The sequence below is a fragment of the Emydura macquarii genome, unplaced genomic scaffold (assembly GCF_026122565.2).
Source record: "Emydura macquarii macquarii isolate MOO-44397 ecotype Brisbane River unplaced genomic scaffold, CSIRO-AGI_Emac_v2 contig_2897, whole genome shotgun sequence".
Lineage (NCBI taxonomy): Eukaryota > Metazoa > Chordata > Testudines > Chelidae > Emydura > Emydura macquarii.
Genome location: NW_027133034.1, coordinates 39,776,032 through 39,803,457, shown reverse-complemented (window position 1 = coordinate 39,803,457; position 27,426 = coordinate 39,776,032). Strand labels below are relative to the sequence as shown.

At 40.2% G+C, this 27,426-nt stretch overlaps 1 protein-coding gene across 1 annotated transcript; it reads right to left on the bottom strand.

Annotated features, from left to right (window-relative positions):
• Positions 1-3,024: 3,024 nt before the first annotated feature.
• On the bottom strand, positions 3,025-25,767 carry CETN3 (centrin 3). Its single transcript, XM_067568466.1, has 5 exons — positions 25,568-25,767; positions 19,674-19,809; positions 17,854-17,968; positions 12,103-12,294; positions 3,025-3,444 (listed from the first exon to the last, which is right to left on the bottom strand). The coding sequence occupies exons 1-5, from the start codon at positions 25,750-25,752 to the stop codon at positions 3,401-3,403; spliced, it is 672 nt and encodes a 223-aa protein (XP_067424567.1). The 5' UTR covers positions 25,753-25,767; the 3' UTR covers positions 3,025-3,400.
• Between the last annotated feature and the right edge of the window lie 1,659 nt (positions 25,768-27,426).

Sequence of the window (27,426 nt, the reverse complement as noted above, 5' to 3'; positions counted from 1 at the left end):
AGATGAGGGAAGTGACAGCCTAATTCTGTAAATGCCTAGTCACTAGGTGCCTTAATTTCCACTGTAAAAGTTGCCTACGTGCGTAAGATTCTGCCTCTGCGCATGCCCATTGCTGTCCCAGGCCAGTGCCTGGATGTTTATCACACTCCTAAGCCCTGCCCCCAGGCATGATCCTCAAACCAGTGAAGCTAGGCAGGCCACTCCAGGAGGTGTGTTCAGACCTAACTCCACACAAAACATCCTAGCAGGCGTGAGGGGAGAAGGTCTCCCCTCTATACTGTACTAAAGGTTATGGTACATACCCGAGATGTGGGCGAGCCCAGTTCAATTCTCTCATCTGATAAGAAGGGATTTGAACAGGAGTTGCACAGCTCTCAGGTGTGCCCTAACTCCTGGATTGGAGTTTTTTACTCTGTGGAAGTCCAGAACATATTTATTTATTTAAACACAGCTTCAACAGGACAGTGAGAGACCCACATCAGAATCTCCCAAAGCCTAGTGGTTAGCGCTTTTTTTCCTCCTCCCACCCCCACAGACCATTTTGTATGGAGTTATGCATGTGCTGCCACTGTTCTTGCATAAAATGGCTGGCTTAGGTGCCTAAGATGACTCCCCTCGTGGAGAAGGTTCCAAGCTGTGGATCACAAGTTCCAAGCTGTGGATCACAAGTACTCGTTCCAGCCCTGAAAGTGGGGCAGGGCTTAGGTCACACCTCTCTCATTGGCATCTGGTATTGGCTAGGTAAGGTGGGTCCCCACCTAGCATACTGGCTTTTGTGGATCCCATTCTCATTCGCCTATCTCTCCCCATGCATTCCATAGGGAGCCTATGAATTCCACTGGGTGGCTAGGTGCGTAAATGTCAGGCTTTGGAACACCAAGTCGCTTTGTAGATCCAGGCCTGAGTTGTTTTTATTGACTTAGCCTTTTGCTTTGTAGGTTTATCATTTGAAGCCTGATTCATGTCATACTTACAAGAACTTCTTGGGGTAATTAAAGAAGGGCTTAGAATTGCATCCCATTTCTTAAATACTAGATTTTACATTTGCAAGCACAACTGGCACTCCTGCACAATGTGATAGATTTTGAGGCAGATATTACCATGCTGCTTATCCATCTTTGATACTGTTCTGCCACACTGACATGGTTTGGACTTGCTAAGCGGTCTTTCTTCCTCCTTTGATATCATACATGAAACAAAATGGGGAAAAAAAGAATACTAGTGTATTGAGAGAAAAACTAGGCCAACAGACAAGCTACTGCCAAGGTAGATTCCAGCCCCCCAAAACAGAAACAATATGCAGATGTTATGTGCTAAGTAACTAGCTGTAAGTTGTTGAGGCACATAAAAGTCCTTTGGCACTAGTGTGCTGAGAGCAAGGATGCTGCTAGTGTACAAAAAAAAAAAAAAAGGCAGAAAATTCACCAGCAACACAAAGCACAGAGAAAAGCTTTAAAGTGCTGAGAAAGACATAGAGGAGCACTTAAATAATGGCAGGTGTCAAATACTTGTGGTGCTGCAACGAAAGCACCAAGAACAGGCACTGAAATGCTGTGGGGGGAGGAGGGAGGAAAACAGCAGGTACTAAAGTGTCATGATACCACTGTGTATCATGCTGACCAACATTGTCTCATTTCTTCTTTTGCAATCCCTCATCTGTCAGCAGCCAGCTGTTGTCTCTTCTCATATACTTAGATTGTAAGCTTTTTGGGATAGGAAGCATCTTTTTGTACTTCGCACAATGGGGTCCATTTCAATGACCAGGGCTTATAGGTGCAACAGTAATAAAAACAATGAATAATAACTAGTCACACACTTTGTGGCTTCTGTAGGTCAAGTCCACTTCACACACCAGTGGGTCCTTGCATCCCTCCATTTCACCCTATCACAAGTTCCGTGTGTGTCACCCTCCCATCTCCTCTATATCAGTCACTCCAGACAACTTCTCCCACCCCCTCCCTCATCTGTGGGACTCTGGGTATCCCCCATTTCCTCCTCTATCATGTGCCACGGACTTTATGTCCCCTTTCCCCCACTCTCCCCTCCATTCCAGTGGATCCATGTGGCTCCCCTCTCCCCCATGTGAAAGGCTGTGTATGAGAGTCCCCCTATTCTGCTGTCCTCATATGAGTCTCATTCTCTCCCAAGCCAAAGGCTGCGGGTGCCCTTAATTCCAGAGTCCCTCAATTTATCCCCCTGCCAAAGATTCTGGGTGCCCCAATTTGCCCCTTCTCCCATACCAGGCTACACTATTCCCCCACATCCCAGCAACTGTGTGCACCCTCATTCCCACTTATCTTTTCGTTTTCTGATTTATCCCAAAGTCCATAGGGTTCTGCCCAATGATACCAAGAATATTACCTGAAATTTTGGAATCAACACCAAAATGCTGGCCTCTTTTTAAATGTAACACCCTACAGCCAGAAGGAATATAACTGAACATTAAGAATGCTTTCCCAAGTGAGTACAGGTCACTTTTTGGCAAAACAACTAAAACTTTTTCCTCATCTATTGCTTAAAATAGCACTTTACTACAGTGATGCACTGGAGAACACTACAATCTACCTAAATTGTAAACAGAGGCCAGGAATTCCAAAGATTAAACAGGCTTTTAAAAAAATGAAGTGGATATTTCAGCAGGCACGTCCTAGGAAAATTTTTGTGCCTACTGAAGAGAACTTTAGTTTCTTTTAACCAAAAATAGATCTTCCATCCTCACCCACTAAACAGAAAAAAATAAGGACTTCAGAATTACTTACGCACATTTGCTGACACTATTTACCATCACACAGAAAAACAGGGTATGTGGGTGATGCAGAACTAGTAGAATTCATCTATGTAACTGAAGAATGCTCACTCATTTAATAATCCATAACACAATGGAGGTATAACTATAAATACCCAACAAAAGAATCCATTGTTACTTTTGAAAAATATATCATATTTAAGACTAACAATTTAAGTTATAGTACAATTCAGTTTTGGATTAAAGACAAAAATAACAAGGCTTTCAAAATACCAATAATAAAAGAACATTTTATTAAAAATGGACGTTTGTCAAAACTTTATTTATCAAAACTAAGGCCACAGCTAATGCTAACATAAAGTCAACTTCAAAACATTTTTATAATATGATTTAATTTAGAAATATTATACAAAGCTATTTTACAAATGAATACTCAAAACATTTCAGAAACTTAACAGTTTACTCTAAAATTTAATGTTACAAATTACTTTGAAGTATCAGCACATAAAATGTATGTTTCTTTTGGTCCCTTGAGGAAAATAATTTTTTGGATGGGTCCGGCTACAGAAATAAACAGAACCATAAGATGTCAATTGCAGTATTAACAGCCGATAAACCTCCTTTTTCTGTGCTGAGTTCACTTTTCTTGTAATCTTAAACATCTCCAGTCATAATAGCAATGAACTCCTCCTGATTGACTGTGATAAGAGAGATAGAAAGTAGATAAAGATATTAGAAGTCTATAATAATGAAAGAAAAATATTTTAGGTACATATTGTCCGTTTTATTTTAAAGCTTCCCCTTTAATATTCTTAGGCCCTGATCCAGTGCTCATTAAAGTTAATAAACACAGGTCTGGATTTTTTGCTTCCAGTTTATAAGAAATTAAGACTCTCTCTCTCCATTAAACAAAATGTATTCACAACACAGTTTTTCACAATTTTTAAACTTAAGCCACGAGGTCAGTATTTAGGTGTTACTATGGAAGTTACCGAAGTCAGAAGCTCAGTGCACAACAATATTATCTTGCTATAGCAATAGTTCCATTTACCTATTATAAAAAAGTAATCTAAAAAAAAAAGACAGTATTAAGAAGAAATACTGTAAAAGTCTAAATTGGAATATTTTGTGCAGTTCTGATCACTGAAATGACAGAGAAGTTACAAAGAAATGTTAAATGTATTAAACATTGCATCACTGGAAAAAACACCTATCTTTTTATACCTTTCATTGTGGAGGCATTTGTTGGTTATGGTTGAATTCCAGTTTGCCTTTAAAGTAGGGTTTCAACTTATTTGTTATGTATGAAAAATACACTGTATCCTCCCCAAAATTACTTACAATGAATTTACAAGTAAATTTGTTAATTAGTTTGAGTTAAAATTAAACTGGATCCTTAGAAATTTAGCTTGTGTAAGTGTTTCCTTTGCCCCAAATAATTTTAATAATGGAATAACAAACACATTTCAAACTTTCCGTATGGTTAAAATTAATTGAAATCCTACACACAATCTAAATTTGAAGAAGTTAGAAGTGAAGTTATTACTGACATTTTTATCCAATTGTTATGACTGTATAGACTACGTAAAGGTTCAGATCCACAGCTCAGGAAGCTCTTGAAGAACTATTTTGACATAAGCAATAACTCAACCAATCACTATACTTCCTCTACAGCTAATCTGCATACAACAGTTCTATTGGCTGTAATAAATCAGTGGTGTGAGGGGAACTGGACGTGTCCAGAGTTCTCATTATTAGATTACCTGACCCCAGGGCTCTCTAAAGGTTCCATGGCCACATGCTAGCTTGGTAATCAGTGACTGAAAGGCTCCACATGGCACTTTTGCCTCACTTCCTTTCATACCAAGGCAGAACTACCAGGGGAATTGAGGGAACAGTGTGAGACGACCCCTTAAAGCATAGACACACTGGGACTCAAGGATCAGGGTAATTTTCACCAAAGCAGCTATAAACCTATCTTAACTGGCCAGTGCACTCTGGGTACCTTTTACTACTCTGGTGTACAAGTGCATCTGTCCTTAGGAGTTGGAAAAAAAAGTTGGGGGCTGATATTATACATCTTCAAATCTAATAAATATTGCATGGAAGCATTCTCTCTGGGTTGCTTGCTTAGTGTTCATGCAAAACTTGTTCTATTCTGAAGTTTCTAAAAACCAAGAAAATTCCAAGACAAAAAAGAAAAAAAGTTGAAGTTAAGAGTACATATCATTATCTTAAGAGTAAAAGTTACAGGGATGTAACGATCCCAAAACTAAACACTGTAAACCCAGAGTTAAATCTGCATTTAAATGAAAGCCAAACATGTTAAGCAGTAGACATGCATAGTTAAAGCACCCAAACAATCTTAATTCTTGTCATGACAAGATATAAGGGAAAAAAAATAAGAAAAAGTCTTTAAAAATCAGTTTAATATAATCTGGGACCAATACACTGAAATATCTGACTCAATCATACACTACAGGACAGACTTAAGATTGACTGGATGACCTAACTGCATTTCCACACATCAATGTGTTTGGATGTCTTTTAAATCCTGTTATTCCTTCCCAGCCTTAATTTACTGATCTGTATTCTCAACATTAAATCCATTTTAATGCAGTTTTGTCTTAGAATGTAATAGTAAATGAATTAATACAGACTGTCAAAATAATGAAGAGGATTATGGTTAAAAGAAAGTTTACATACTGATAAAAGAACTAAAGGATAACCTCACCAACACAGACCAAAATATTTAATATTAAAGATAATAGACATATGGAACACATTACTGGAGTAGATGTGTAAAATATATAGGGTATACATGAGTACAAGATAAAGTTTGTTAGTTTCTAGACAAGGTGAAGGCTGCAGGACATAGTGAAAAAGCAGAAAGACAGGTTTAAGAAACCAAGAGAGAGGATGCATGTCGGTCCACTTTGTCTCTATTATAACAGCGGCATATAGTCAATGACAGTTCAATACTTGGTGCATATCGTGTAAAATCAGATGCTGTGTCATGCACGCAAGCACAGCAGCTTATTTTCCAAACTATTGTAGAGCTGCCACAGGAGTCACAGGAACATGATGATTCCTTGGAGACTAGCTTGCAGTGGGACACAGAAAGAAGCAATTCAAGGTGGTTGTTGTCATTCACAGAGCAGCTGCAGATGGTGGAGTACCAGTTCTGGGTCCAAGAAACAAGCACTGACTGGTGGTATTACATTGTTATGCAGGTATGGGATGATGAGCAGTGGCTGCAGAACTTTCAGATGCACAAAGCCACATTCCTGGATGTGTGTACGGAGCTCGCCCCAGCCCTCCAGCACAGTGACACCAAAATAAGAGCTGCATTAACAGTAGAGAAGCAATTGCTGTGTGGAAACTTGCAATGCCACGTTGCTACTGATCAATTGGGAATCAATTTGGAGTTGGAAATCAACCATGGAGGTTGATGTGATGCAAGCGTGCAGGGTCATTAATCTTATTCTGCTATGAAGGACTGTGACTCTAGGCAGTGTGCAGGACATAGTGGATGGTTGTGCAGCAATGGGGTTCCTGAATTGCAGTGGAGCAAGAGATAGCATGCATCTCTCTTTTTTGGCACCACACCACCTTGCCACAAAATACATTAATGGAAAGGTCTATTTTTCTATGGTATTGCAAGCACTGGTGGATCACCGGGGATGTTTTGCTGACATCTGCATGGGATAGTCAGCGAAAGTGCATGACAGAGAACACAACTTCAGAAAGCTGCAAGCAGGGACTTTCTTTGCAGACCAGAGGATTACCATTGGGGATGTTGAAATGCCAATAGTGATTCTTGGAAACTCAGCTTACCCCTTTCTCCTGTGGTTCATAAAGCTGTATACCAGCCACCTCAACAGCAACAAGGAGCACTTCAAGTACAGGCTCAGCAGGTGCAGAATGACAGTTGAATGTGCCCCTTTGGCCAATTGAAAGGCCACTGGCATAGTCTACTTATGAGATTAGACCTCAGTGAAAAAAAAAAATAACTGCCTGCTGTGTGCTCATAATATCTGTGAAGCAAAGGGGGAAAAGTTTCTGCCAGGATGGAGGTGGAATGGCTGTCTGCTGATTTTGAGCAGCCAGATACCAGGGCTATAAGAACTCAACAGGGAGCTATAGAGCTTAGGGAGGTTTTGAAAGACCATTTTAATAGTGAGCCACAGTAATGTGTGTTGCTGTAGCGTGCTTTCCCTGACAGTTTTGCACCCCAATATGAACCTTATAATGAGTTCTCTGTGTATAATATTGCAAATGCACCTATTGCTATTATCTGTGAATGATGTCACCCTGAGACAACACATGTTGTGAACTAATAAAGATGAATTAAGTTTCCACAAATAGACTTTTATTCTAAACCTATGCAAGTAGACATATTTATAACTAAATTAAATTTTATAAAATACAGGGAAAAGAATCTTTGAAGGTGAAAGAACAGTCATTTTTCATTTCACAAACACATACACCAATCCTGTCTCTCACAAGTCAGTGTATGTGTGGCTGTGATTGTCTGAATTTTACCCAGGGTGGAGTGGTAGGGGCAGTGCAGTGGCTCCAGACGCCACGAGGAATGTGGTGGAGAGGGAAGGTGTAGGGAGATCCCACAATGCAGTTCACTATGGGCTGCAGAGGGAGGCGAGCATGGGTCTGTTGAACTGAAGGTCAACAAGATCTCCAGCATGTATATTTGCCACTTGAGAAGCAGTAGCATCTCCTGCTGCTCTCTCCTTTTCCTGTATCCCTGTGCACTCTGTCCACGAGGGTGATCCTCCAAGCGAAGGTATCGGAGGCTTGCAGAATCTCTTAGAAAATGTTATCCCACATCCTCTTCCTTCTCCTCCTTACCTGGCTGAGCCGCTCTGCTGGTGTGGGTGGAGCAACCCTCAAGGCCACATTGCCGGATGCATTTCCAGCTGTGATGTGCAGAGGTACTATTGTGAGTTTATTTACAAGATAAATGGAATTTGGTATAATGAACTCACTGCCCTTGATCCACACAAGTTGCAAGCACTACATTCTCACTTCTCCTTGGGATTCATAGACCATGGAGGCAGTCCCAGCCAGGGTGAGTATGGCCCAGGGGGGAGACTGGGACAATAAGCTCTTGGGCATGAGGATATGAAGACAGGGGAATTGAATTGAATACTGGCACCATTTTCCATATGCAGTGGTGATTTCAGCTAATATCTGACTCCTGAAGGCAACAGAGGTTGAAAGAGAACCGCTCCTGTACGCTTCCAGCTGCAGACTGGGGCCATATGCTGCTAGCCTATGTGCTGAAATGGTGCCTGCTGAGTGGTATGGGAAAAGGCCCTACTATGACAGAAAAAATAAGGCAGCCCTCCCCAGAAGCTTTCAGCAGAGGATTGCAGACTATCTTCAGGAAAGTTTCCTCGAGATCTCTATGGAGGATTCACGGAACATCCCGATGCATATAAACAAGCTGTTCTGCAGGGCCTCCTCTGCCTAACTGTAGAGGGGAATGAGAAGCAGAAAGCAACTCTACCTCTACTGGATATTTCACTACCTCTTCTAGCATAATTAAAAAGGAGTAAATCAACAGATATGTCTCTGCAATACAAAGCAAACTGCATACTTACCAGAGGTTCCTTCCCCTGCATCAGACTTGCCTATGTTGGACTGCAGGGACTGGCTCGACTGCTCTGAAATCAAAAACAGATCCTGGCTCTGTGCCACTGGATCCCCCAGTCACCTCTCCCCTATACTCCTCTTCCTCCTCATCCAACACCTTCTCTTCACTGTTCACTGCAGGGACCTGTAACTCTGGCTCCTCTGAAATATCCACAGGGTTCTTGGGGGTAGTGGTGGGTTCTCTGTCAAGGATGGCATGCAACTCTTTGTAAAAGCAACATGTCTGGGGCTCTGCACCAGAGCGACTGTTGGCCTCCCCTGCTGTCTGGTATGCCTGCCGCAGCTCCCTCTTTCACATGGCACTGCTAGAGGCCCCTCTTGTAGCCCTTCTCCCCTATGCCCCAAGCAATCTGCTTGTAGATATTGACGTTTCTACGGCTGGATTGGAGCTGTGCCTGCACAGCCTTTTCTCCCCACAGACCCAGGAGATACCCCACCTCCTGTGTACTCCAGGCAGGAGTTTGTCTGCAGCATGGAGCCAGTATGGTCAGCTGGGCAGTTGCTATGTGAGCTCTCCACACCGAGCAAACAGGAAATGGAATTTTAAAATTCGCAGGACTTTAGAGGGGAGAGGTTTATACCTGTGTACCTGGCAACCGGCCTGCGGAGTTGAAAATGGTGACTAGAGTGGTAATGGGGCATTGTGGGACATCTCCTAGAGGCCATTAAAGTCAACTTAAGTAACACAGTGTCTACACTGGCACTACGTCCACCTAAGCACTATGCCTCTCGTGGAGGTGCACTTATTAAGTCTGCATACGGGCGAATTACATTAGTGAGAGCAACATTTTAGTGTAGACTTTTACAGAGTTAGGTCGACGTAGGCTGCCTTGCGTCAGCTTAACTCTGTAGTGTAGACCAAGCCTTTGTCTTAGTTAAAAGAGAAGGCACTTCTGGTTAGCTTTCTAATATTTTCCATACACAGAGATATACAAAACACCCACTCAGATACCAAACCCTATAACTTAATCAAGCTATTCTTCTTACAGGCTGGGAAGCAAGAAAGATCCATTGTTATTTCTATTTTTAAGTAACAGTAGAAGGTGCTCCAATAATACCATGGTGATGGAAGTCATATAAATAGAGTGGAAAGATACAGGCTTTAGGCTACTATTGCATCAAAATGTGGCTTGCTATTTAAGCCGCTTGAAATTAGTTACACAAAACTAGAACATAAAAAAGCAAATCCACTGATATGTCCCAAAGTGGACAGGCTGTCAGACTACATAGAACAGGCGTTTGCTTGGGTAACACAATATTCCTTAATTCTGCAAAAACCCTGTTCTGCTATTACTTGCTTTTCCCCATCTTTACTAAATAATAGGTTCTGTCTAGTAGTTCACAACTGTGACACTGTGTTGAATACTGATAAGACTAGAGATTTGTTTTGAACATAAACATGGAAAACGCAAGCCATTTAATACTATATTGAGAGAGTGAGTTTCTTTTAATTTACTAATTAAATCTCTTTGAACATGTCAAAAGCACTTCTCACTCAATCAGCATGGCAAATTTCACGTTTAAAAAACAAAAACATTTTGTGTTATCCAACCATAAAAGTGTCTATAAAGAAATTAAGATAAATTTCCCCCTATGTGTTCCATAACTCCAAAAGAACTTATGTGATTTAGTTAAACCTTTTCCAAAACAATCATCAGGCAGATGTTGCCAATCAAGGAAGTCTAGTCTTCCTCCACAGCCCAGCAATGTTTATCCTGCATTTGACCAAATGGTCACTGCAGCATAATGTAAAGTTCTCCCACATTGGAAGTACACTGCCTCTTTGGGAGCTCTCAGCATCTGACAGCCCAGGTCGAAAGACCAATGGAGTCTCAAATTGTGCTACTAGTGTACCGCTGTTCCAGTACAGTTTTATTATTTTGGAGAGAGAAAATACCATACCCAGACTATATCTGCAGAATTCCTCAGAAAACAACTCAGCTACAGCATTATATTATTTATGCCCTATGTTTATTTCTCAACCTACAAACCTGCCAACATAGGACATAAGCCACTGAAATGTGTGAAAAGTTATTAAAATACATGACCTGTGTTTTGCTTCATGTCACCATGTAATGGAGAGACTACAATTTTAAATATATAATCCGTTTTTCAAGATACATTCACACAGTGTGACTCAAATATAAGACAGTTTGTTTGGGGGATGATGGGGATTAAAGAAGGATGTTTAAACACAATAGGTGTTATTTCTATATTAGTGTATATTTTTAAAATGCTACTAGTAGTCAGTTTTAGATTTATTTTCAGGAGGGGGAACTGCAGCAAATAAGATGACAGTAAGATTTTGTTACATAGCCCAGATGTTTGGAGCTAAACAGAACAATGATTTATAGATTTATTTTTATTTAGAATGAATCTTAAAGAGCAAGATACAGCACCAGTTTGCTTTAGAAAGCCGGAAGAAACATAAAAAAACCTTAAGGATAAACAATGTCACATATAAACATTATGCTGTTAATCTCCCACAAGCATTCCTGTGCTTGAATATCTAATGGGGGGGAATGAATGGTTTAGTGGATAACAGGAAACGGAGCCTTTCATTGCTAGGTCATCAGTTTGAATTCAGAAATGTCAGCAGTGACCCAAAGTAGTTACCACTCAGCAAACTTTGAGAATTAAATTGATGGTCTCCATTCAATTCCTACTTACCAGGTGTCCACATAACAAAAGTTACCATCACAACTGGCACCTTTGTTGGCAACTTCAGCAGAGACGCCAAGAACTTAATATGCTTGAAGACTAAACTACTCTCTCAACCTTAGAAATGCTCATTTAAAAAGAGCATTGAAGTCAATAGTGAAGATGTGGGGAGGGAGGAGGAGAGAAGGAGACTTGCACCTACAACTGTCTGTGCTGTACCTATTCGGAGGATAATTAGAGGATTTCAGACTATAGCACTATCAATGCAGCCATTTTTGAGTACCAGTTCATTTAAAAAAACCATCTCCAAGTTCCTTCAAGTTTATTACAGTCACCCCATTTAAAGAAAAAGATATTCCCAAAAGAAAGTATCTGACTCGAGTAGCAAGCATTCTAACTGATGAAAAAACTAACTATCATCATACTTGTTTCCCAGTGGTGATAACTATGTGATGTGTTCACATATGGCCTGTTTAGAAACTAGCAATCCTTCATTAACTCCTTAGTGGCAGCTGCTAATAGGTATAGCAATTACTCCTACATATGGCCTCTTTAGGGACATCCTTTGGGATTTATCAATTTCATCATATTCAATAATTCAGTTAAGTATTTCTTGATTTGTGTGAAAATGACTGTGCAGTGTAGTTCAATTCTAGAAGTGGCATAATGAAGTTCCATGTTTGACTCAATTACTTCCAGCTTCAACTGCACTTTAAACTTCTAATACACTCCAGTTCTATCAGAGTTACCGGTGTTCATGTTCAAAGAAGAAAGAACCCAACTTAACTTTCAGGTCTCTAAATGGGTTTGCAAGGCTAGCAATGAATAAATAATAAATCTCTTATCTGTCAACTGAACAAATTTGTTCTGAAAGTCATTAAAAGACAAACAAAGAATAGAAAACTGCACTTTTTACAGTCACTTCTTGAACCAGAACCACATTTTAAGTCAAAATTGGGACAAAAATAACAAGGCAAATTAAAATAAGCCAGGTGATTTTTGTTTTATTCAACACTTACTTTCTCCATCTCCATCTTTATCAAATTCTTCAATCATAGCTCGCAGTTCTTCATCAGTCATATTTTCACCCAGTTCTCTAGCAACACGGCGCAGGTTTCTCAAGCTTATTTTTCCTGAGTCATCATCATCAAATAATTTGAATGCTTTGAGTATTTCTTCTTGTGGATCTCTGTCCATTATCCAGTCTGTCACTAACATAGGGAAACATAGGGAAAATAAGGCATCATTTATTTCAAATATGGCAATTTCACAATGCCCCAACTCTACTTTCTAAGTGAAGTTAATCTTTTTTCCTATGCTTCTGGCTTCTAGAATTATTTCCAATTTCTCTTAGCTTTCAATCAGGCATTTTTAATTGACTATTAAAGACTTAAACCTTAGTATTTCTAATTCCTTATAACAGTTTGCATGTTGTTGCACAGCTCCTAAATTCAGACCTGTTGAATATCCCAGACTCAGGTTTGTTTCATGTCTTCCATTCAGTTTTAGTGTCAACACTAAAATTTAGGATTGGGGACTCAAAGAAAGGATGTCTTCAAATACTGTCTCCTGTGAAGACAAGATGTCTGATTTGGATGTTAAATGCTTGCTGTATTGCAATGAGAGGTACCAACTGGGGTATTGCATGCCTAGTGCAGCATTATTTGAAAGCAAGAAAAGTACCAGGTCCTTTAAGAAGAGGAAGCTCAAGCCAATAGTTTCAGAGGACAGCTAAGCCAAGTCTCTTCAGCATTGTGCACTTCAGATCTGACGGAGACTAACATGGTAGATACTTAGAAAGGAGGCTTCAGGGAACCGCTCTGAATCTGCCTTTTTTTCTACTTTTCCACTTTTATAAACTAGCGGAAACCCCTGACCTAGAAGTATCAGCAGTTCAAGAAAAGTTACGTCAACTAAATAGGTGCTCAGACACCAAGATGAGGAGCACGGTATAAATACCTAGCTTAGATAGACAAGAATGATCCACAGCAATTTTCTTATTTATATGCTTATAAATATTCAGGGAGTGAAGAAAAGATGTAAACTCAGGAAGACAATATAAATAGAAATATAGAAGTTGAGGGTGGAAAGTCATTTTCACATATGTTTTCAATAGCACTTTACACTTTCACACCTCCATTTTTTCTAGTTCCATTCAATATGCTTATGCCTCATTCATTTATTTGCTTATTTTATACCTTTTATTTTCCCCTTATATCTTTCTCATTCTGGCATGTCCAGTTACAATAGAAGTTGAAAAGCAGTTTAACTTCATTTGTGCTTTTGATATGTAGACCTTTTCCACAGCACTAGTCTCTAGGAGACTGTAAGTGTACACAGCCATAGTCTGTTTCAAATTGGTGCTCTAAGAAATGCTCTACTATGCAGGATGTACAGATGTGATTGTGTTGTTTCCAAATTTTGTGGTATCCTCTTGATACTGAGAGAAGCAGTTAGGCACTAAAAGGATGGCTATCTAAAAGAGAGGTATGATACAAATTGTAACAGGAACAAAACAGTGAGGGTAATTAACCATTTGAATAACTTACCAAAGGTTAGGGTGGAAATTTTTAAATCAAGATCAGATGTTTTTCTAAAAGATATGCTCTAGTTCAAACAGGAATAAAGTCAGGGAAGTCCTATGGCCTGTGTCATATAGGAGGTCAGACCAGATGATCACAATGGTCCCTTCTGGCTTTGTAATCTGTGAAAAAAGCCTTGACCTCACCAGTCACTTAAGAGGCTTTTACTATATAAAGCAAGACACTAATCCAGGAAGCTTAATCAATCTTGATTATTCTTTTTATCACATTCATTTGTCAATCTATAGCAGAGAAGAGCAAGATAAAAATAATCTAGTGTGTCAACATTTTTTGCTAGTAATTGGTTCTAGAAATGGGCGAAGCAACAGAGAAAGTATCTTCACGCTCTTTGTACCTGCTAGTCCCATGTTACAGGATTTGCTGTTTATGACTTTCAATAAGACATTAAAAATACTTCATCCCTGATGGGGTTTACAGAACCATTTATAACGCGCTATTGTTTGTAGACAGAATGCACTGTCTGGTTTAGTGAACTTGACAGGAAAAAATTAGATCTAAGCTCACAAACTTATTGTGGCTATTCTGCAAAATTTGCGTTTATTGATTTAGCTTTAAAATAACTATGATGTATAGAGGCATTACATCATTTGAATCATCTTAGTTGTCCTTTGACTGTAACAAATTTAGGTTTACTAATCAAAAGAGCACTCCAAAAAACTAATTGAAGCATATTATTCTAAAAGACTGAAGACACAAAACATTTGTAAATATCAAAGAAGGTACTTGACTGTATAAACCAAAACAAAACATACAATAGTTTATACATCTTGTTTTATATGTAGTTCATTCCTATATTTTGGTGTAACTTTTGGTATAACACTGAAGGTTGTAGTGAAGGCGGTTAAGATGCAGTTCTTCCCTTCTAATTTAAATCAAGGAAAACAAAATGTGCCTCAACTAATTTTACTATGCTCATCCAGGAATTTACAGAATTGCCCTTCATGTATCCCATATTCCCCCACTCACTCCTGTTTGTTCAGCTAGATGAAGTATCCCATACCAATTAAGGAGAAAGATACAAGTCTTCATCAGAGCTGAATTTGACTGAAAGTTTAGAGATGAGTTCAAACAACAGCATCACTTTCCTAAGCTGTAGGTGGTGCTGTCCTGCAGAGCTGCTTCATAGCCTCTCACAGCAGGAATAGGGACAGAAGAATAGAGATTGGTTGAACATAAGAGATAAGAGGAAAAAAACCCAGGAAAGCACATATGTGAAGTGTGACACTGAGCCAGAAAGGGTTAAGCAACCAGCAGGCTAAGTGACCTAAGATCAATCTTTAAAAACATATTACAAAAGTACTGAAATGGTAAACAGGGCCATCATTTCTTGTAGATAATTATCAAAGCCATGTAAGTGGACAAAATCCTTTGAAATGCAAACCTATAGTGTCAGAGAATGAGAAGTAAATACTAATTGTCTTTGTCTGTGTTTACCTATATTTTAGGAATTTAACAACGTGATCTAATTAGCATATAGATCCTAAACTTTGGTGCCTGTCTGTAATATTTCATTACCAAATTCTATTGATTCAGAGATCAAAAGGGAATATTAGCAATTAGATAAAACGTGTGGTGTAATAATATAATTGTCTTTATTTTTCTTTAAAGTTTGTAGTAAACTACCTGTGAACCTTTAAGTGGCCTTATGCTAATCAATGCAATTAGTCACCTGTGTATACATCTGACAAAGTGGGTTGCAGCCCACGAAAGCTTATGCCTGCAGAAATTAAATTTGTTAGTCTTTAAAGTGCTACAGGATTCTCGTTTTTTTGTGTATACATAGTAAATAAAGATGGACTTCAAAGGCAGCAATGTATATTACCTATTCTTCATCCAAAGAATCCCTGCTGTGTTATCTGCTGTCAAGAAGCTATAATAGCCTGCCAGAGATTTATAAAAGAACTCTAGGACCTGATCCTTTCATCTCAGATCTGCTTAAACATCAGGGAAGTTTGAGTCATAAGACTGAGGTCTCCAGCTTCATTCTGGATTAAGTCTGCAATTTCTCATGGAAGAATTTAAACAAACTGCACGTGGACTGCCTTTTGGACTGTAACCTATGGAATTGATTCTGGAAGAACCTTTCAACAAATCAGCAACTCACCTTCTCTTCTGTGATCTGACCTAAGAACTTTTACTCATATCTGTATATATAATGATCTTTCTTTTCTTTTTTAATAAATCTTAGAATAGTTCATACGAATTGGCTGTAAGCATGTATTTGGGTAAAATCTGAAATATTCATTGACTCGGTGGGTAATGTGTCTGATCCCTTGGGATTGGTAGAACTTTATATATGGTGAACAAGATTTTAAGTAATCCTCATCATATTTGACTTGGCTGTCTGGATAGGAGCCCAAGGCTGGATTGCTTACGAGAAACTGTTTTTTTACCTTCTTAATATCCAGTAAAGTATTGTGGAAGCTGTTTTGTGGCTGGCTTAGTGAATACAAGTATTAAAATACACTGCAGTTTTGCAGATTGTCTGCCCCATTCTTTGCAGTTTGCCCTCATTGAGTAATCTCAATGAGGTCTTTCCAGCCACTGACAGTCACAGTAAGAAAAAAGAAATTCCATCTCACCAGAAGCAACACCTGTCAGTCAGTCACAGACAAAAAGTATTGCCACCAGAAAAATCACTTCTCACATCTAGATGCAGTACAAAAAGTAGGAAGGCCTGAATCGATTTAGCTAAATTAAGAAAAATGCAAAAAGCCCAAAAACTGTAAGACAGCGAGAAAGAGAGCTAGCAATAAAGTATTTCTTTAACATTTCCTTTTGATAGAGGGGGAACCTAGCGTCAAAGTCTATTAAACAGAACATCTTCCTTTAAAATTTCTTCCCACTCCTCTTAAATCAAATGCAATGACAGTATCAGTATCTCCACCAGGTTTTGCTTCTGGACCTGTTGGGGTAAAATTTGCCCCACCTCAAAATGAAATTAAGACCATATCTTCTGTTAAATGGTTATCACAAACATTTGTGGCCCAGTCTCAACCTGTAGATCACTGAAATTTATGTATCATACATTTTAACTAAAATTTGATTTGCAATAATGTAATTCTCTTTCCCCTTATACCATAGACTGTATACATCCTAATTATACTGATTTTTCTGAAATGTCATGGGGGCACATAATATATTAAATGTACTGAAAGGGACCGTAAAACAATTTAAACAAGTGTTAGATTAATATTAAATCAAAATGTATGAAATAATCCTGGCATAAAACATTTTTATTAAATAAAAATAGGTCAAAATTTTATAAACGATATTTGCAACTAAAAATAGTTACCACAAAAATGTATATTCCCCAAAACAGAAAATATTTTTCCCTTAAAGAAAATAATAGTTCTCCATGGAAATTTAAGATTATTCTCAGCACAAAGGTGTAACTTTAAGAAACTAAGTGTTTTTTTTAATGACAGCTGAACAACTTGATGTACAAGATTTTAACATCTTGTTCGCTTTCTTTTACCTTTGCTATAGGATAAAATCCATATTTTTATTACTACTACTCTGTATTGCACCTCTTTTGTTGGGATTTGGACACTTTTCAATGCCCAACTACTTTTTTTCTCCATATCAACTAACAGATCCTACAAAATTCACAACCAACACTGTCATCTCTGCATTCCTGCAAAGTAGAGCTTTCCCCACACATCAATCTAACCTAAAGCAGACTATGACTGTGTATACTTCTAGTCCCCTACAGACTGGTGCTGTTGGAAAGCTCTACAAATCAAAAACACAAATGAGCTTAAACTGTGTTTTAATATTCTATTGCAGCTGGAAGTGCCATGAAGAGAAATAATCAAAGTCAAAATGGAAGGGAGCAAGATAAAACAATAAAGGAAGGAGATACACATCGAAAAGAGCTTGAAAGCATAGAAAGGAACAAAAATTTGTAAAGGGCTACTAAAGAAATACAAGTTATTATTAAACTTGTCCCTTAAAAACAAGGAGTCTCGGAGAGTATATGGAAAAGATTGTTCTCCTTCCCTATCTACACCAGTCAAGACATTAATTAAAGCCCAGCTTTTGTTCAACTTTTTGATACAGTTAAGAAATGGAATGGGGCAAGCTTCTGACTTCAAAATAATACTATTTCTTACTACCAAGTTTCCCCAACCAGCTTTTACTATGTACTTAAAATCATATACATACCAACTTCATTAAAATCTTCAAAGGTGATTTTGCCTGTTGCATCTCTATCATAATCTTTAAGTATTTTTAGCACATCAGCTTTTTTAACATCAAAACCCAAGGCTCTCATTGCCACCTTTTGGAATAAAACAGAAGTACAACAATATACCACCTTCAAAATATAGATTGGATAGTTTTCTTTTTACATAAGTTAGTACCTTATTATCCAAGCCAAAATGTGGGCAGTTGGAGAAAGGAACACTTTAATAAATACAATAATGAATAAACTATCTCAAAAGTAGTACTTACGAAAGGCCACAAAGTGAAGCCAAGACATGTAAAATTTCATGATTTCAAAGATTTTTATAAGATGTGCCAAATATCTCTAGTGGGCAAGCAGATTTTTTCCTTAATTTACAAAAACAACTCTTAATCCCCTTAAGAGGGAAATGTCACAAAAAAGTATAAATTTCAGAAGAAAATTGTGTTCTTTAGGTCAACTGTGAATATTTGTAATTACCCTTATCCAGATAAATTAAGAATCTCGGCATTCACTCTAACTCACACATCAAATCCAATCCCATTAGATATATACATCCAATTCCACAGCAGATAAGGGTTATACAGGAAAGGAGGTTACTCTATTTTATGTGCCTCTGTTCTCCAACTGTATCATCTTCAGAGCCATAGTGTAGGTGTCAGATATGTAATCATACACCTTTTATACAAACATGACAGATGGGGCTGCACATATGTCCCTTCAGTCTGAACTATGCTGGCCAAAGGTATAAAACATCCACCCCACCCCAACAGTCCCCAGTTCTCCCCCACTTTCAGAAGACCTAAAGTAGCTGAGCTTCGAAACAAAGGAGTGGGGGAGGGAGAAGGAGGGAGTTAGCATGGCTCTATGGAGGTAAGACATTCAAAGAACAGGAGTTACATAAAGTAAATAATCCTCTTTTCTTCCTTCTAGCATTGCTTTCACAAAGTCACTGTAGGAAGCTAGTTAGCCATTTCCTACCAGGGAAGCCCTATTAGTTACATAATAAGAGAAGCACTGCCCTCCAGAAAACATGATTCAGTATCAACTAAATACTGATTCATACAGATGTGCACCAAGCACCACATATCAGCCCTATATTAGCAAGGAGGATTGGCTGGCAGAGGCTGCAACTCTAAGCCTCTCCTGGTTGTGGTGATGACCATTAGGATAGAGGCCTGCATCAAGAAGGGGAACAAAGAAAGATTCCAAAGACCCTTACATAAACTCGGAACACCAAATTTGAGTACCCTGGGTCAACAGGTTTTCTGTTAGGAGGAGGTACCAGTTAGTAAATCCTGGTCCCTGGTCCACAGCTTAATAAATTTAATTTGCATCTTTCATGTAAACAAGTTCCTCAAAAATCAATAGATTTTCATGACACAGCCAGAGCTTTACATTTATTGTGATTAGGAAATCAGGCTGCTTTTTCAGTAGCCTCCCCCACTTCCTGTTCTATCCGAGCTGGAGAATTCAGATCTGCAACTGTACTGCGACAGTCTGTGCTGAGGGGAAAATCTCAACTCTGCCACACTCAGTGAGATGGTTAGAGCTCAGAGTCCTACTATCCAGAATGCAGATGTTCCTATATCACTTTTTTTGTGTGCGCGCACATGAAAATCAAAACTCATTCAAAATCCTGCCACTTTTGAAATTTAACCATTCCTTCACCAATGCAGGAGTTACTGGATGCTGAGCACTCCTGAAAATAAAGCCAATTTATTTAGGTGCCTAAATGTATGCTGAGCTCTGGAATGTGGCCATCCATCAAAAATTAAGGGAAAAACAAAACAAAAGTTACCTTTAATTCATGATAATCTATTGCTTTATCTTTGTCTGTATCAAACAACTCAAAAGCATCTTTAATTTCTTGCTTCTGTTCTTCAGTCAGTTCTCTTCTTTTCTTCCTTTTGGTTTTGTCTATAGCAAGATCATTCCTAAAAGTTTAAAAAAAACAACAACAAAAAAACACACAACTCATTGTAAATAAAATTACCACTGATAGGGTTTATCATCTTCAAAGCACTTTACAAACATAAACAATACAGCAACATACCTGGGAGGTAGGTAGATATTATTCTACTCATTTTGCACAAGGAGAAAAATGAGGAAGAGAAATTCAAGTGACTTTCCCAAGGCCAAAAAGGAACTCCATAGCACAGCCAGAATTATTTATTTATACAGATTGCAACAGAATATTTAGGCCATACCTCTAGGCGCTCTAACAGTAATTAAAACATACAGTATCAAAATCCACACATCTAATGATTTGTCCATACAGTTCCATATAACTTTTCCCACCAGTACACTAAAAATCATGACCACTCCACATCTGACCAACCTAAATCCTTGATCTCAGCTCCTCCCCAAATGCCCAAGAGAAATACACAAGGAAGGTTTTACTGAGTGTCTGTAATACTGATAAATCTGACAGAACAAGTAGGACAGTGAATTCCAGATCAGAATAACCCTTCTGGAAAATGTCGTCAGTAGCTTCTCCCATTTAAACCAGGAGGCGAAAGGGTTTTTTAACATGAGTGCCTCACATGATCATAAATGTGTGTGATCACACAGCTAGAGAGGCAGTCTCTCATGTAACAAGGTCTCAAACCATTTCTTTAATTTATTTCGATTTATAAAAGAGCCCACCCTACACTCTCGGTGCCCTAACCGCTATTAAAATTACAGTATCATCAATATATTTGTAAGGAAACTACCATAAAACTTCAATGCTCCAGACAGCAAATAAAGCTCCAAAGAAATATATAAAAGTTTAGCAATTTACAGGTTAAAAATTTAAAATCCCAAACTCTGGTGGAAAAGCAACAAACAGCTAGTGAAGATGGTGGAGCACCAGTTTCATAAGCTCAAGCTAGAAAACTATATGCAGATCAAACCCATTCTGTATTAGCTTCAGATTTTTAATGGTTTCAAGATGTACCACTACACAGAATGTATTAGAGTAGTATAGACTTGTGGTGACAAAGTCAGCCAAAGCAGAAAAAAAAACCTGAGCCACAGCTACTACCCAAACATCTGGAAGAAGGCCAGGAACTACGATTTCTGAACTACAAATGCATTACCAATGGTAGCCCATTCACGCAAATAAGGGTGCAGGCAAAAATAAAAAGTTAAATTAGCTCTTTCTAACTCTTCCGATTGTTTCCCCCCCAGCTATCCAATGTTACTTCAAACTTCCGTTTTCAGCCAGTTAGTTCTTGTCAAAGCTTTACCTCAAGCAAACACTGGGTCATATGTTCCACTATACTGGCAGTATCAGAAAGGACGGATACAGAGATGAATCTCATCAGCATAGCCCATATCTACTTACCCAACACCTCCAAGTCTCAAAGCCACAAGAATGACAGGATAAAAGACTATCTCCCTCCACAACTAATACAAGCAATTTCTCAAAACTATCAGCTGAGATGTCACACAAAGAAAAGATTGGAGACTATCCAGACTCCACCCTCACTCCCTCCAGCTAGGGTTCACAGACCAGTCAATATCTCATGGTCAATAGTATCAAAGGCAGCTGACAGATTCCTTATGACACAGCAGCACTGAGACCTCAAAACAGAAAGCCAAAATGGCACTAAGGAATATCAAAAAACACCAGGGCAATGCACCAAGAGCTGTGGCACCTCAAGTAAAGTTGTTGAGGGATCATTAAACTTTTAAGGTACGTTAACATATGTAAAAAAATCAAAGCACAGAGGCAGCATATGGTTTAGGTGATAGGGCAGTGCCCTGGAGATCAGAAGACCCATGTTCAAATCCTGCTTCTACCACTAACCTGCTGTGTAAGCTTAGATAAGTTACATTCTACCTTTGTGTGCATGTTTTCCCTCCCACCTTTTGTCTGTCCTGTCTCTCCAAAGCAGGGAATCTCTCTGTCTCTCTCTACACCTTTGAACAGTGCACAGCACAATTGGACACCTATCTTGCCTGGAGCCTCTAAGGCCCTACTATGCTATAAATAATAATGCCAAAAGATATTGTTAGACATAGTGCTGAGGTGCCCCACAGGAAGAGCTGAGACACCCCAGAAAAGAAAATCAAGGCCTTGTGGCAAAAGGCCAAAGTTTCAAAGTAAAGACACCCCTTAAGTACAACTAGAAAATCCCAAAACTTGCAAAAAAGCACCTCTATATCTGAACATACAACACTCCCACAAACATCAGGAGAAAGCCACTACATGATGAGAATCACAAGAAAAAAGGAGCATGAATAGAAGAACTCTTGAAACAGCACACAGATGGATTGAAGTAGAGAGATGGAGTAGCAGCTGATATGATGCAGCCACTGAGGAGAGCTTATTTGCTAACTGTGGTCAAGAAGGAAATGAATGAAACATTTGGAGTGTTGCAGATGAAGGCTGAGAGAGCATACAACTACCATTATGGGCTTGGGCCTCTGGCCACTACAGTTGCCCTTAATGGCCAAAAACCTTCAAGCCTTGCTTACATTAGAAAATTGTTCCTAAATATTTTCCACTGTTACTATCTTCTGTTCAGCTCCATAAGAACTAGCAATGATGGGAGTACAAATTTAGACAGCACAGCAGGCAGCTATCAATGCTCTGCCTACATGACTGCTCCCAAAATTGCTACCACATAAGGAGCTGAGACAGATGATGGTGCCAGAAATTTTAGAAAATATACCCTACTATAAATAAGGCCTCACACTAGCAAGCTGAGGTCAAGGGCTGAGAATGCTAATGGTTAGCATCTATAGATTAATTCAAATTTCTAAGAGAGTATTCTTTAAATAAATACATTGTGCAGAAAATGTATTTTTAAAAAATCCTTTAAAACACACTATGGCTTTTTCTGCTGATTTATAAGGAAAATACCAAATTAGCATGAGTACATCAGGAAATATTGTGCAAGTACCTATCTCTTTCTCTTGGCATGAGAGACAGGATGATGTTCTTGAGAAGTATGGATACAGTAGGTTGCATGGCATGCAAGTAGGGAGAGCTGTGAGGATGCTGTGAACATGATAGGGGTTGTTGCTGAAGTGTATGGAGCTAGAATTATGTGCACACAGGATGTACATAAAGGGTTAGCTGGTGTATGTGCAGGGAAGGGTCATTATATGTTGGGGATTTGTGCGCTAGAGTGATATGAGTGTTTGGATGGTAAAGGATTATGGGAGTGTATGGCGCATTCACAGTGATATATGCTAATGGAAAGAGGTGTTGATTCAGGATAAGGTGCATAAAGGGGTGGATATGTGCAGTTGTTTGGTGTATAGAAGATTGTTTGCTAAAGGGGGAGCTGAGTGCAGTTTGGAGATGCTAATGGATGACTCCAGGGAAATTTGCTTGGAGGGTGTTTGTTTTGAGTGGGAATGTCAAATTATGTACAAATATGTTTGCTTTGGCAGTCTTCAAGCTATGAGGTATTGTTATTCTGTGTACACACACACATGCAGAAGTGTTTACTGGGACGTTATTTGGAGATGATGGATGTGTGCTGATGGTGTTTGCTTAGAAGGTGTTTGTTCAGGATGAAGGGGTCAACTTACAGTAAGAGTGCTGGATTGCACGAGGGTATTCACTCAGATGGTTGCTGCATGTGAGGTGTTTCTTTGTAGGGGGAGCTGGTTGTGCGGACTGGCTGGTGTTGGGATGTGTCTGTGCACATGTTGATGGGCTGCTGGCATGATGCTAGAGGGCTGTTATTGGATGAGAGGGTGGGACAGTTGCCCATGAGCGGTGTAAAGTGGAAATTATGTTTGCTGCATATCCTGTCAGAAATTGCTTCTTTTCATACCCTAGAAAAAGGATAGTAAATTCTGAGGGATGACTGGGTATCCTGTCAGAAATTGCTTATCCTCACCTTTCCTCATTTTGTTTGCTTTGCTAGTAACACCAACCTAGACAACTCTTTGCTTCTCACACAAACATCTCCATGCTTTCTTCTATGGTGATCCTTATACCTGGATCTCTCACCAAAACACTAGACTTTTTTTTTTTTTTTTAATTATTATTACTTATTACATGTTTATAGTAACATTTAGGAGCTCCAGTTATAGACCCCCATTATGCTTGGCATTGTACAAACACAGCACAAAAAGTCCCTACCTCAAAGCATTTATACTTGGGATTCAGCCATCAGCAACCAGCCAATGGTGTAGTTGTACCAGTGCAAACATCAATTGCATACAAGAAAAATTTTGCACCAACTGAACCCACCCTGCACTCTTGTTATCCTTAGTTGGTGGACCACTCCAGATATTGAAATGTTGTGACTTCCAGCCTCTGGGCATCTATAATTTGAGAGGGCTAAAACAGCCCCCAGTTGACTACAGAATGGGGACTTGGAAAGATAGTTTAGAGCCACCCTTCATATATTCTAATCTAAGACTAGAAGGCACCACTGTGATCATCTAGTCTGACCTCATGTATTCCAGAAGCTTTCACAAAATAATTCCTAGAGCGCCTCTTTTAGGAAAAAGATCCAAACTTGATTTAAAGATGGTCAGTGTTGGCATATCCATCATGATCCTTGGGAAACTGTTCCAACTTCACCCACTTTTTCAGCTGTAGAGATGAAGTTCACATTTTTAAAAATCTTAAATAAATTAGATGCATTTTAAGCTCTTTGGGGACAGTACTGTGTCTACCTAAATGTTTGTTTAATGCTTAGCACAGTGGAGGTTTGATCCTGGAAAGGGCCTTTGTACAATACTGAAATACAAATAATAAATTATTAGTGTCACCTTCCCCTCCCATCCCTCAGATGCACTGAGTATATACTCATTATATCTGAGAATTCAAAACCAGGTGCATCAGTGTATTGGGTTAGACGGAAAGAAAGCAGGATTTGGCCAAATATGTAATTTACAAAGCTCTAATCACATATATACTATTATTTACTGTACTGTTCCTATGTGAAATGCTGACAGGAAAGATGTCTTAACACTAGATTCTGAAATCTTACTTATTTGTGATGCCATGCCTGTTCTCGCCAGCAAAACATAAACTTACTGAAAACCACTGCAAAGTTTATGATTGTTAAAACAGACATTTAGTTTTAAATAATGAACTCTATGAAGTGAAACGGCAACAGCCCTCACTAAAGAATAGTCTGTAGAGATTAACCAAAGCATTTAGGGCCAAATCTGTCCCAGGGGTCCGCGCTGATCCTCTGGAAGGCTCAGGCTGAGTGGCTAAATACTTAAGCTAATCCTAATAAACTGATTATTGGTGGGTGAGGTCTCCAGTCACATATAGACGAGGGCGGAGAACACACTCAGCGAGCAGAGGAATTATAGATTACAGGTGGGCGGGGGCGATGGCGATGCTCTGGGCCAGATGCTCCCCGCGGTCTCACATCCCCGCTCGGCATGTGGCAGGACGCTGGGGCTTTTGCTTCCTTAAAACTGCTAGGAGTCTTGCGAAGCGCTAAATTCGGATCTGGCCGGCGGCGAGAGGCTGACACAAGGCTATAGCAGGCAGGTGCTGGCGGCAGATCAAAGAGCAGGGGTACAGGGGACCCCCGGTGACTCGATCGCACCAGCCACGGAGTAACACCGGCCATTCCTCCCCCCCCGGCCCGTGCCCGCTTTCGCCCGCCCGCCGGAAGCAGCCCTTGAGGGGAGCAGCCCCAACGAGCGCGCTCGGACCCGGCGGGTTAGAGCCTGGACTTAGCCCCCGGCTCGGCGCCTCGCTACAGCCATACCGACCTCAAGGCCAAACTCATGGTGGCGTCCCCGCTCCCGGCCACACCGGGCTGGGCCGCACTAGGCTTCCCCCAGCCCGCCGCCACTACCCGGACCAGTCTGCCCCAGCGGCGGCGCTCCGACTCCTGCTTCCCCTTGGAAACGCAATACAAAGGCACAAAGTAGCCAGGCTTCCCACTACCGCTCATCTAATTGGCTGAGCCACAGCTTCCTCTCACGCCCCTCTCCGAGGCACTCTCCTATTGGTTGAAAAATGCTTGTCAACTAAAGGGGAGTTCTTCATTCTACACTGTTTGGTTGACGTGTGTGGCCGCCGTTTTTACCCAGAATTCCTCGTGGCTCATACTTCGCATTGGGGAAGGGGCGGTTGAATTTCAAAAGCGGTGGGATTGCGGCTGAGAGCCCCGGATGTAGCTGCGTGCGTCTCTTCTCACGGCCCTGCGCCGTCTGATCTCTTAACTCTCCTTCCGCCGCTAGCGCGTCGGCCAGCCCTGCGAGGCGGGCGGGGGGCAGTCTGGGACACACGGCCGTGGCTTGACGGTGACGGACGGAGGCTGCTGCGGCCGGCGGGGCGCGGAGACTGTTCAGTGACGGAGGCGGAGCAGGACGACTGAGGAGGATTAAGGCCGAGGCGAGAACGGGCGGATGGGTTCCTATGGCCCCGGGAAGGGAGCTGGGGCGGGGGACCTAGGACCCTGCCTGGATGGGAGCCCGTAGGCACTTTTCGGGATCGTAACTGTCTGCACTTGCATTGCTGCGCGAGCGCTCCCCCCGCCCCCACCCCGAGAGATGATCGCGGGCAGACACAGGAAAGGAGGCAGGACAGGCCGGGTCCGAGCTTCCTTCGGACGCTCGCCGCGCTGCTCCAGCCGCTAGTAAAGTGTTGCATAGCCGGGACTGAGACACACTGTCCTCTAGTGGCTGAGCCGCGTGGAAAACAGCCGCGCGCGCCTCCTAGCAGTTGCTTTTTTAGCTCAGCTACGCGTTACCTGTGCTATGGATCTGAAAATCCTGGGTTCAAAACCTGCTTGAAGATCCATGTGGGAAACATAATATGATCTGTAATTAAAAATTGTACCATAATGCTTGTTATGTACAAGGAGGTAGGAAATTAAGGTTGCACAACTAGCTTAGTTCTGCCATGTGCCAACTTTTGAGCACTTTGCAATGTGTTATTCTTTATAACAAGTATATATTTAAAATTTCCAAACTTTTTTTTGCTGCACCACTTTTGGAGATTCATACCCCATGTGGGCTCTCCTCTTTCTAAGAGAGTACTTTTGCATAGAGAGCAAGAGAATTTTTGTTCTTTGTTAACATAACATATTGCTTAAGACAAAGCAACAAATACCACAGTACTACTACTCTACTGTTGAATAAACTTGAACATAAAAGAACACATTCTGACTCATCTTTGTCTAAGGGAGTGGAGTGAGCTTGCAATTTCTGATCTCTTGATTTGATTTCAGAGTGTTTCAACTGCAGATCATTGTTGACATTCAAGCAGCTTCTATACTTGTTTTTGATGTAAGCAAGCAAAAAAACAAAACACACAAAAAGATATATGTGGACACAAGCTGAACAAGTATTTCAACAATTATTTGGGATAATCCAGGGAATTCTCCTCACACTGAAAGCCAGAATTGATCAAGAGACATGATTTTAAGATTATATCTCAAAACAGTCACCAGCAATATCAATCCAATTATTTTAGGCTATGACTAAGCTACAGAGTTTACATGGTGCTGCTGTAGTGCTGCTAGTGCACACACTCTAAGCCAATGGGGAAGAGGTGAAAGATCTCCAGTTGATTTCATTATTCCAGCCCCCACAAGCGATGTAAGTTATACTGCAGTAAGAGG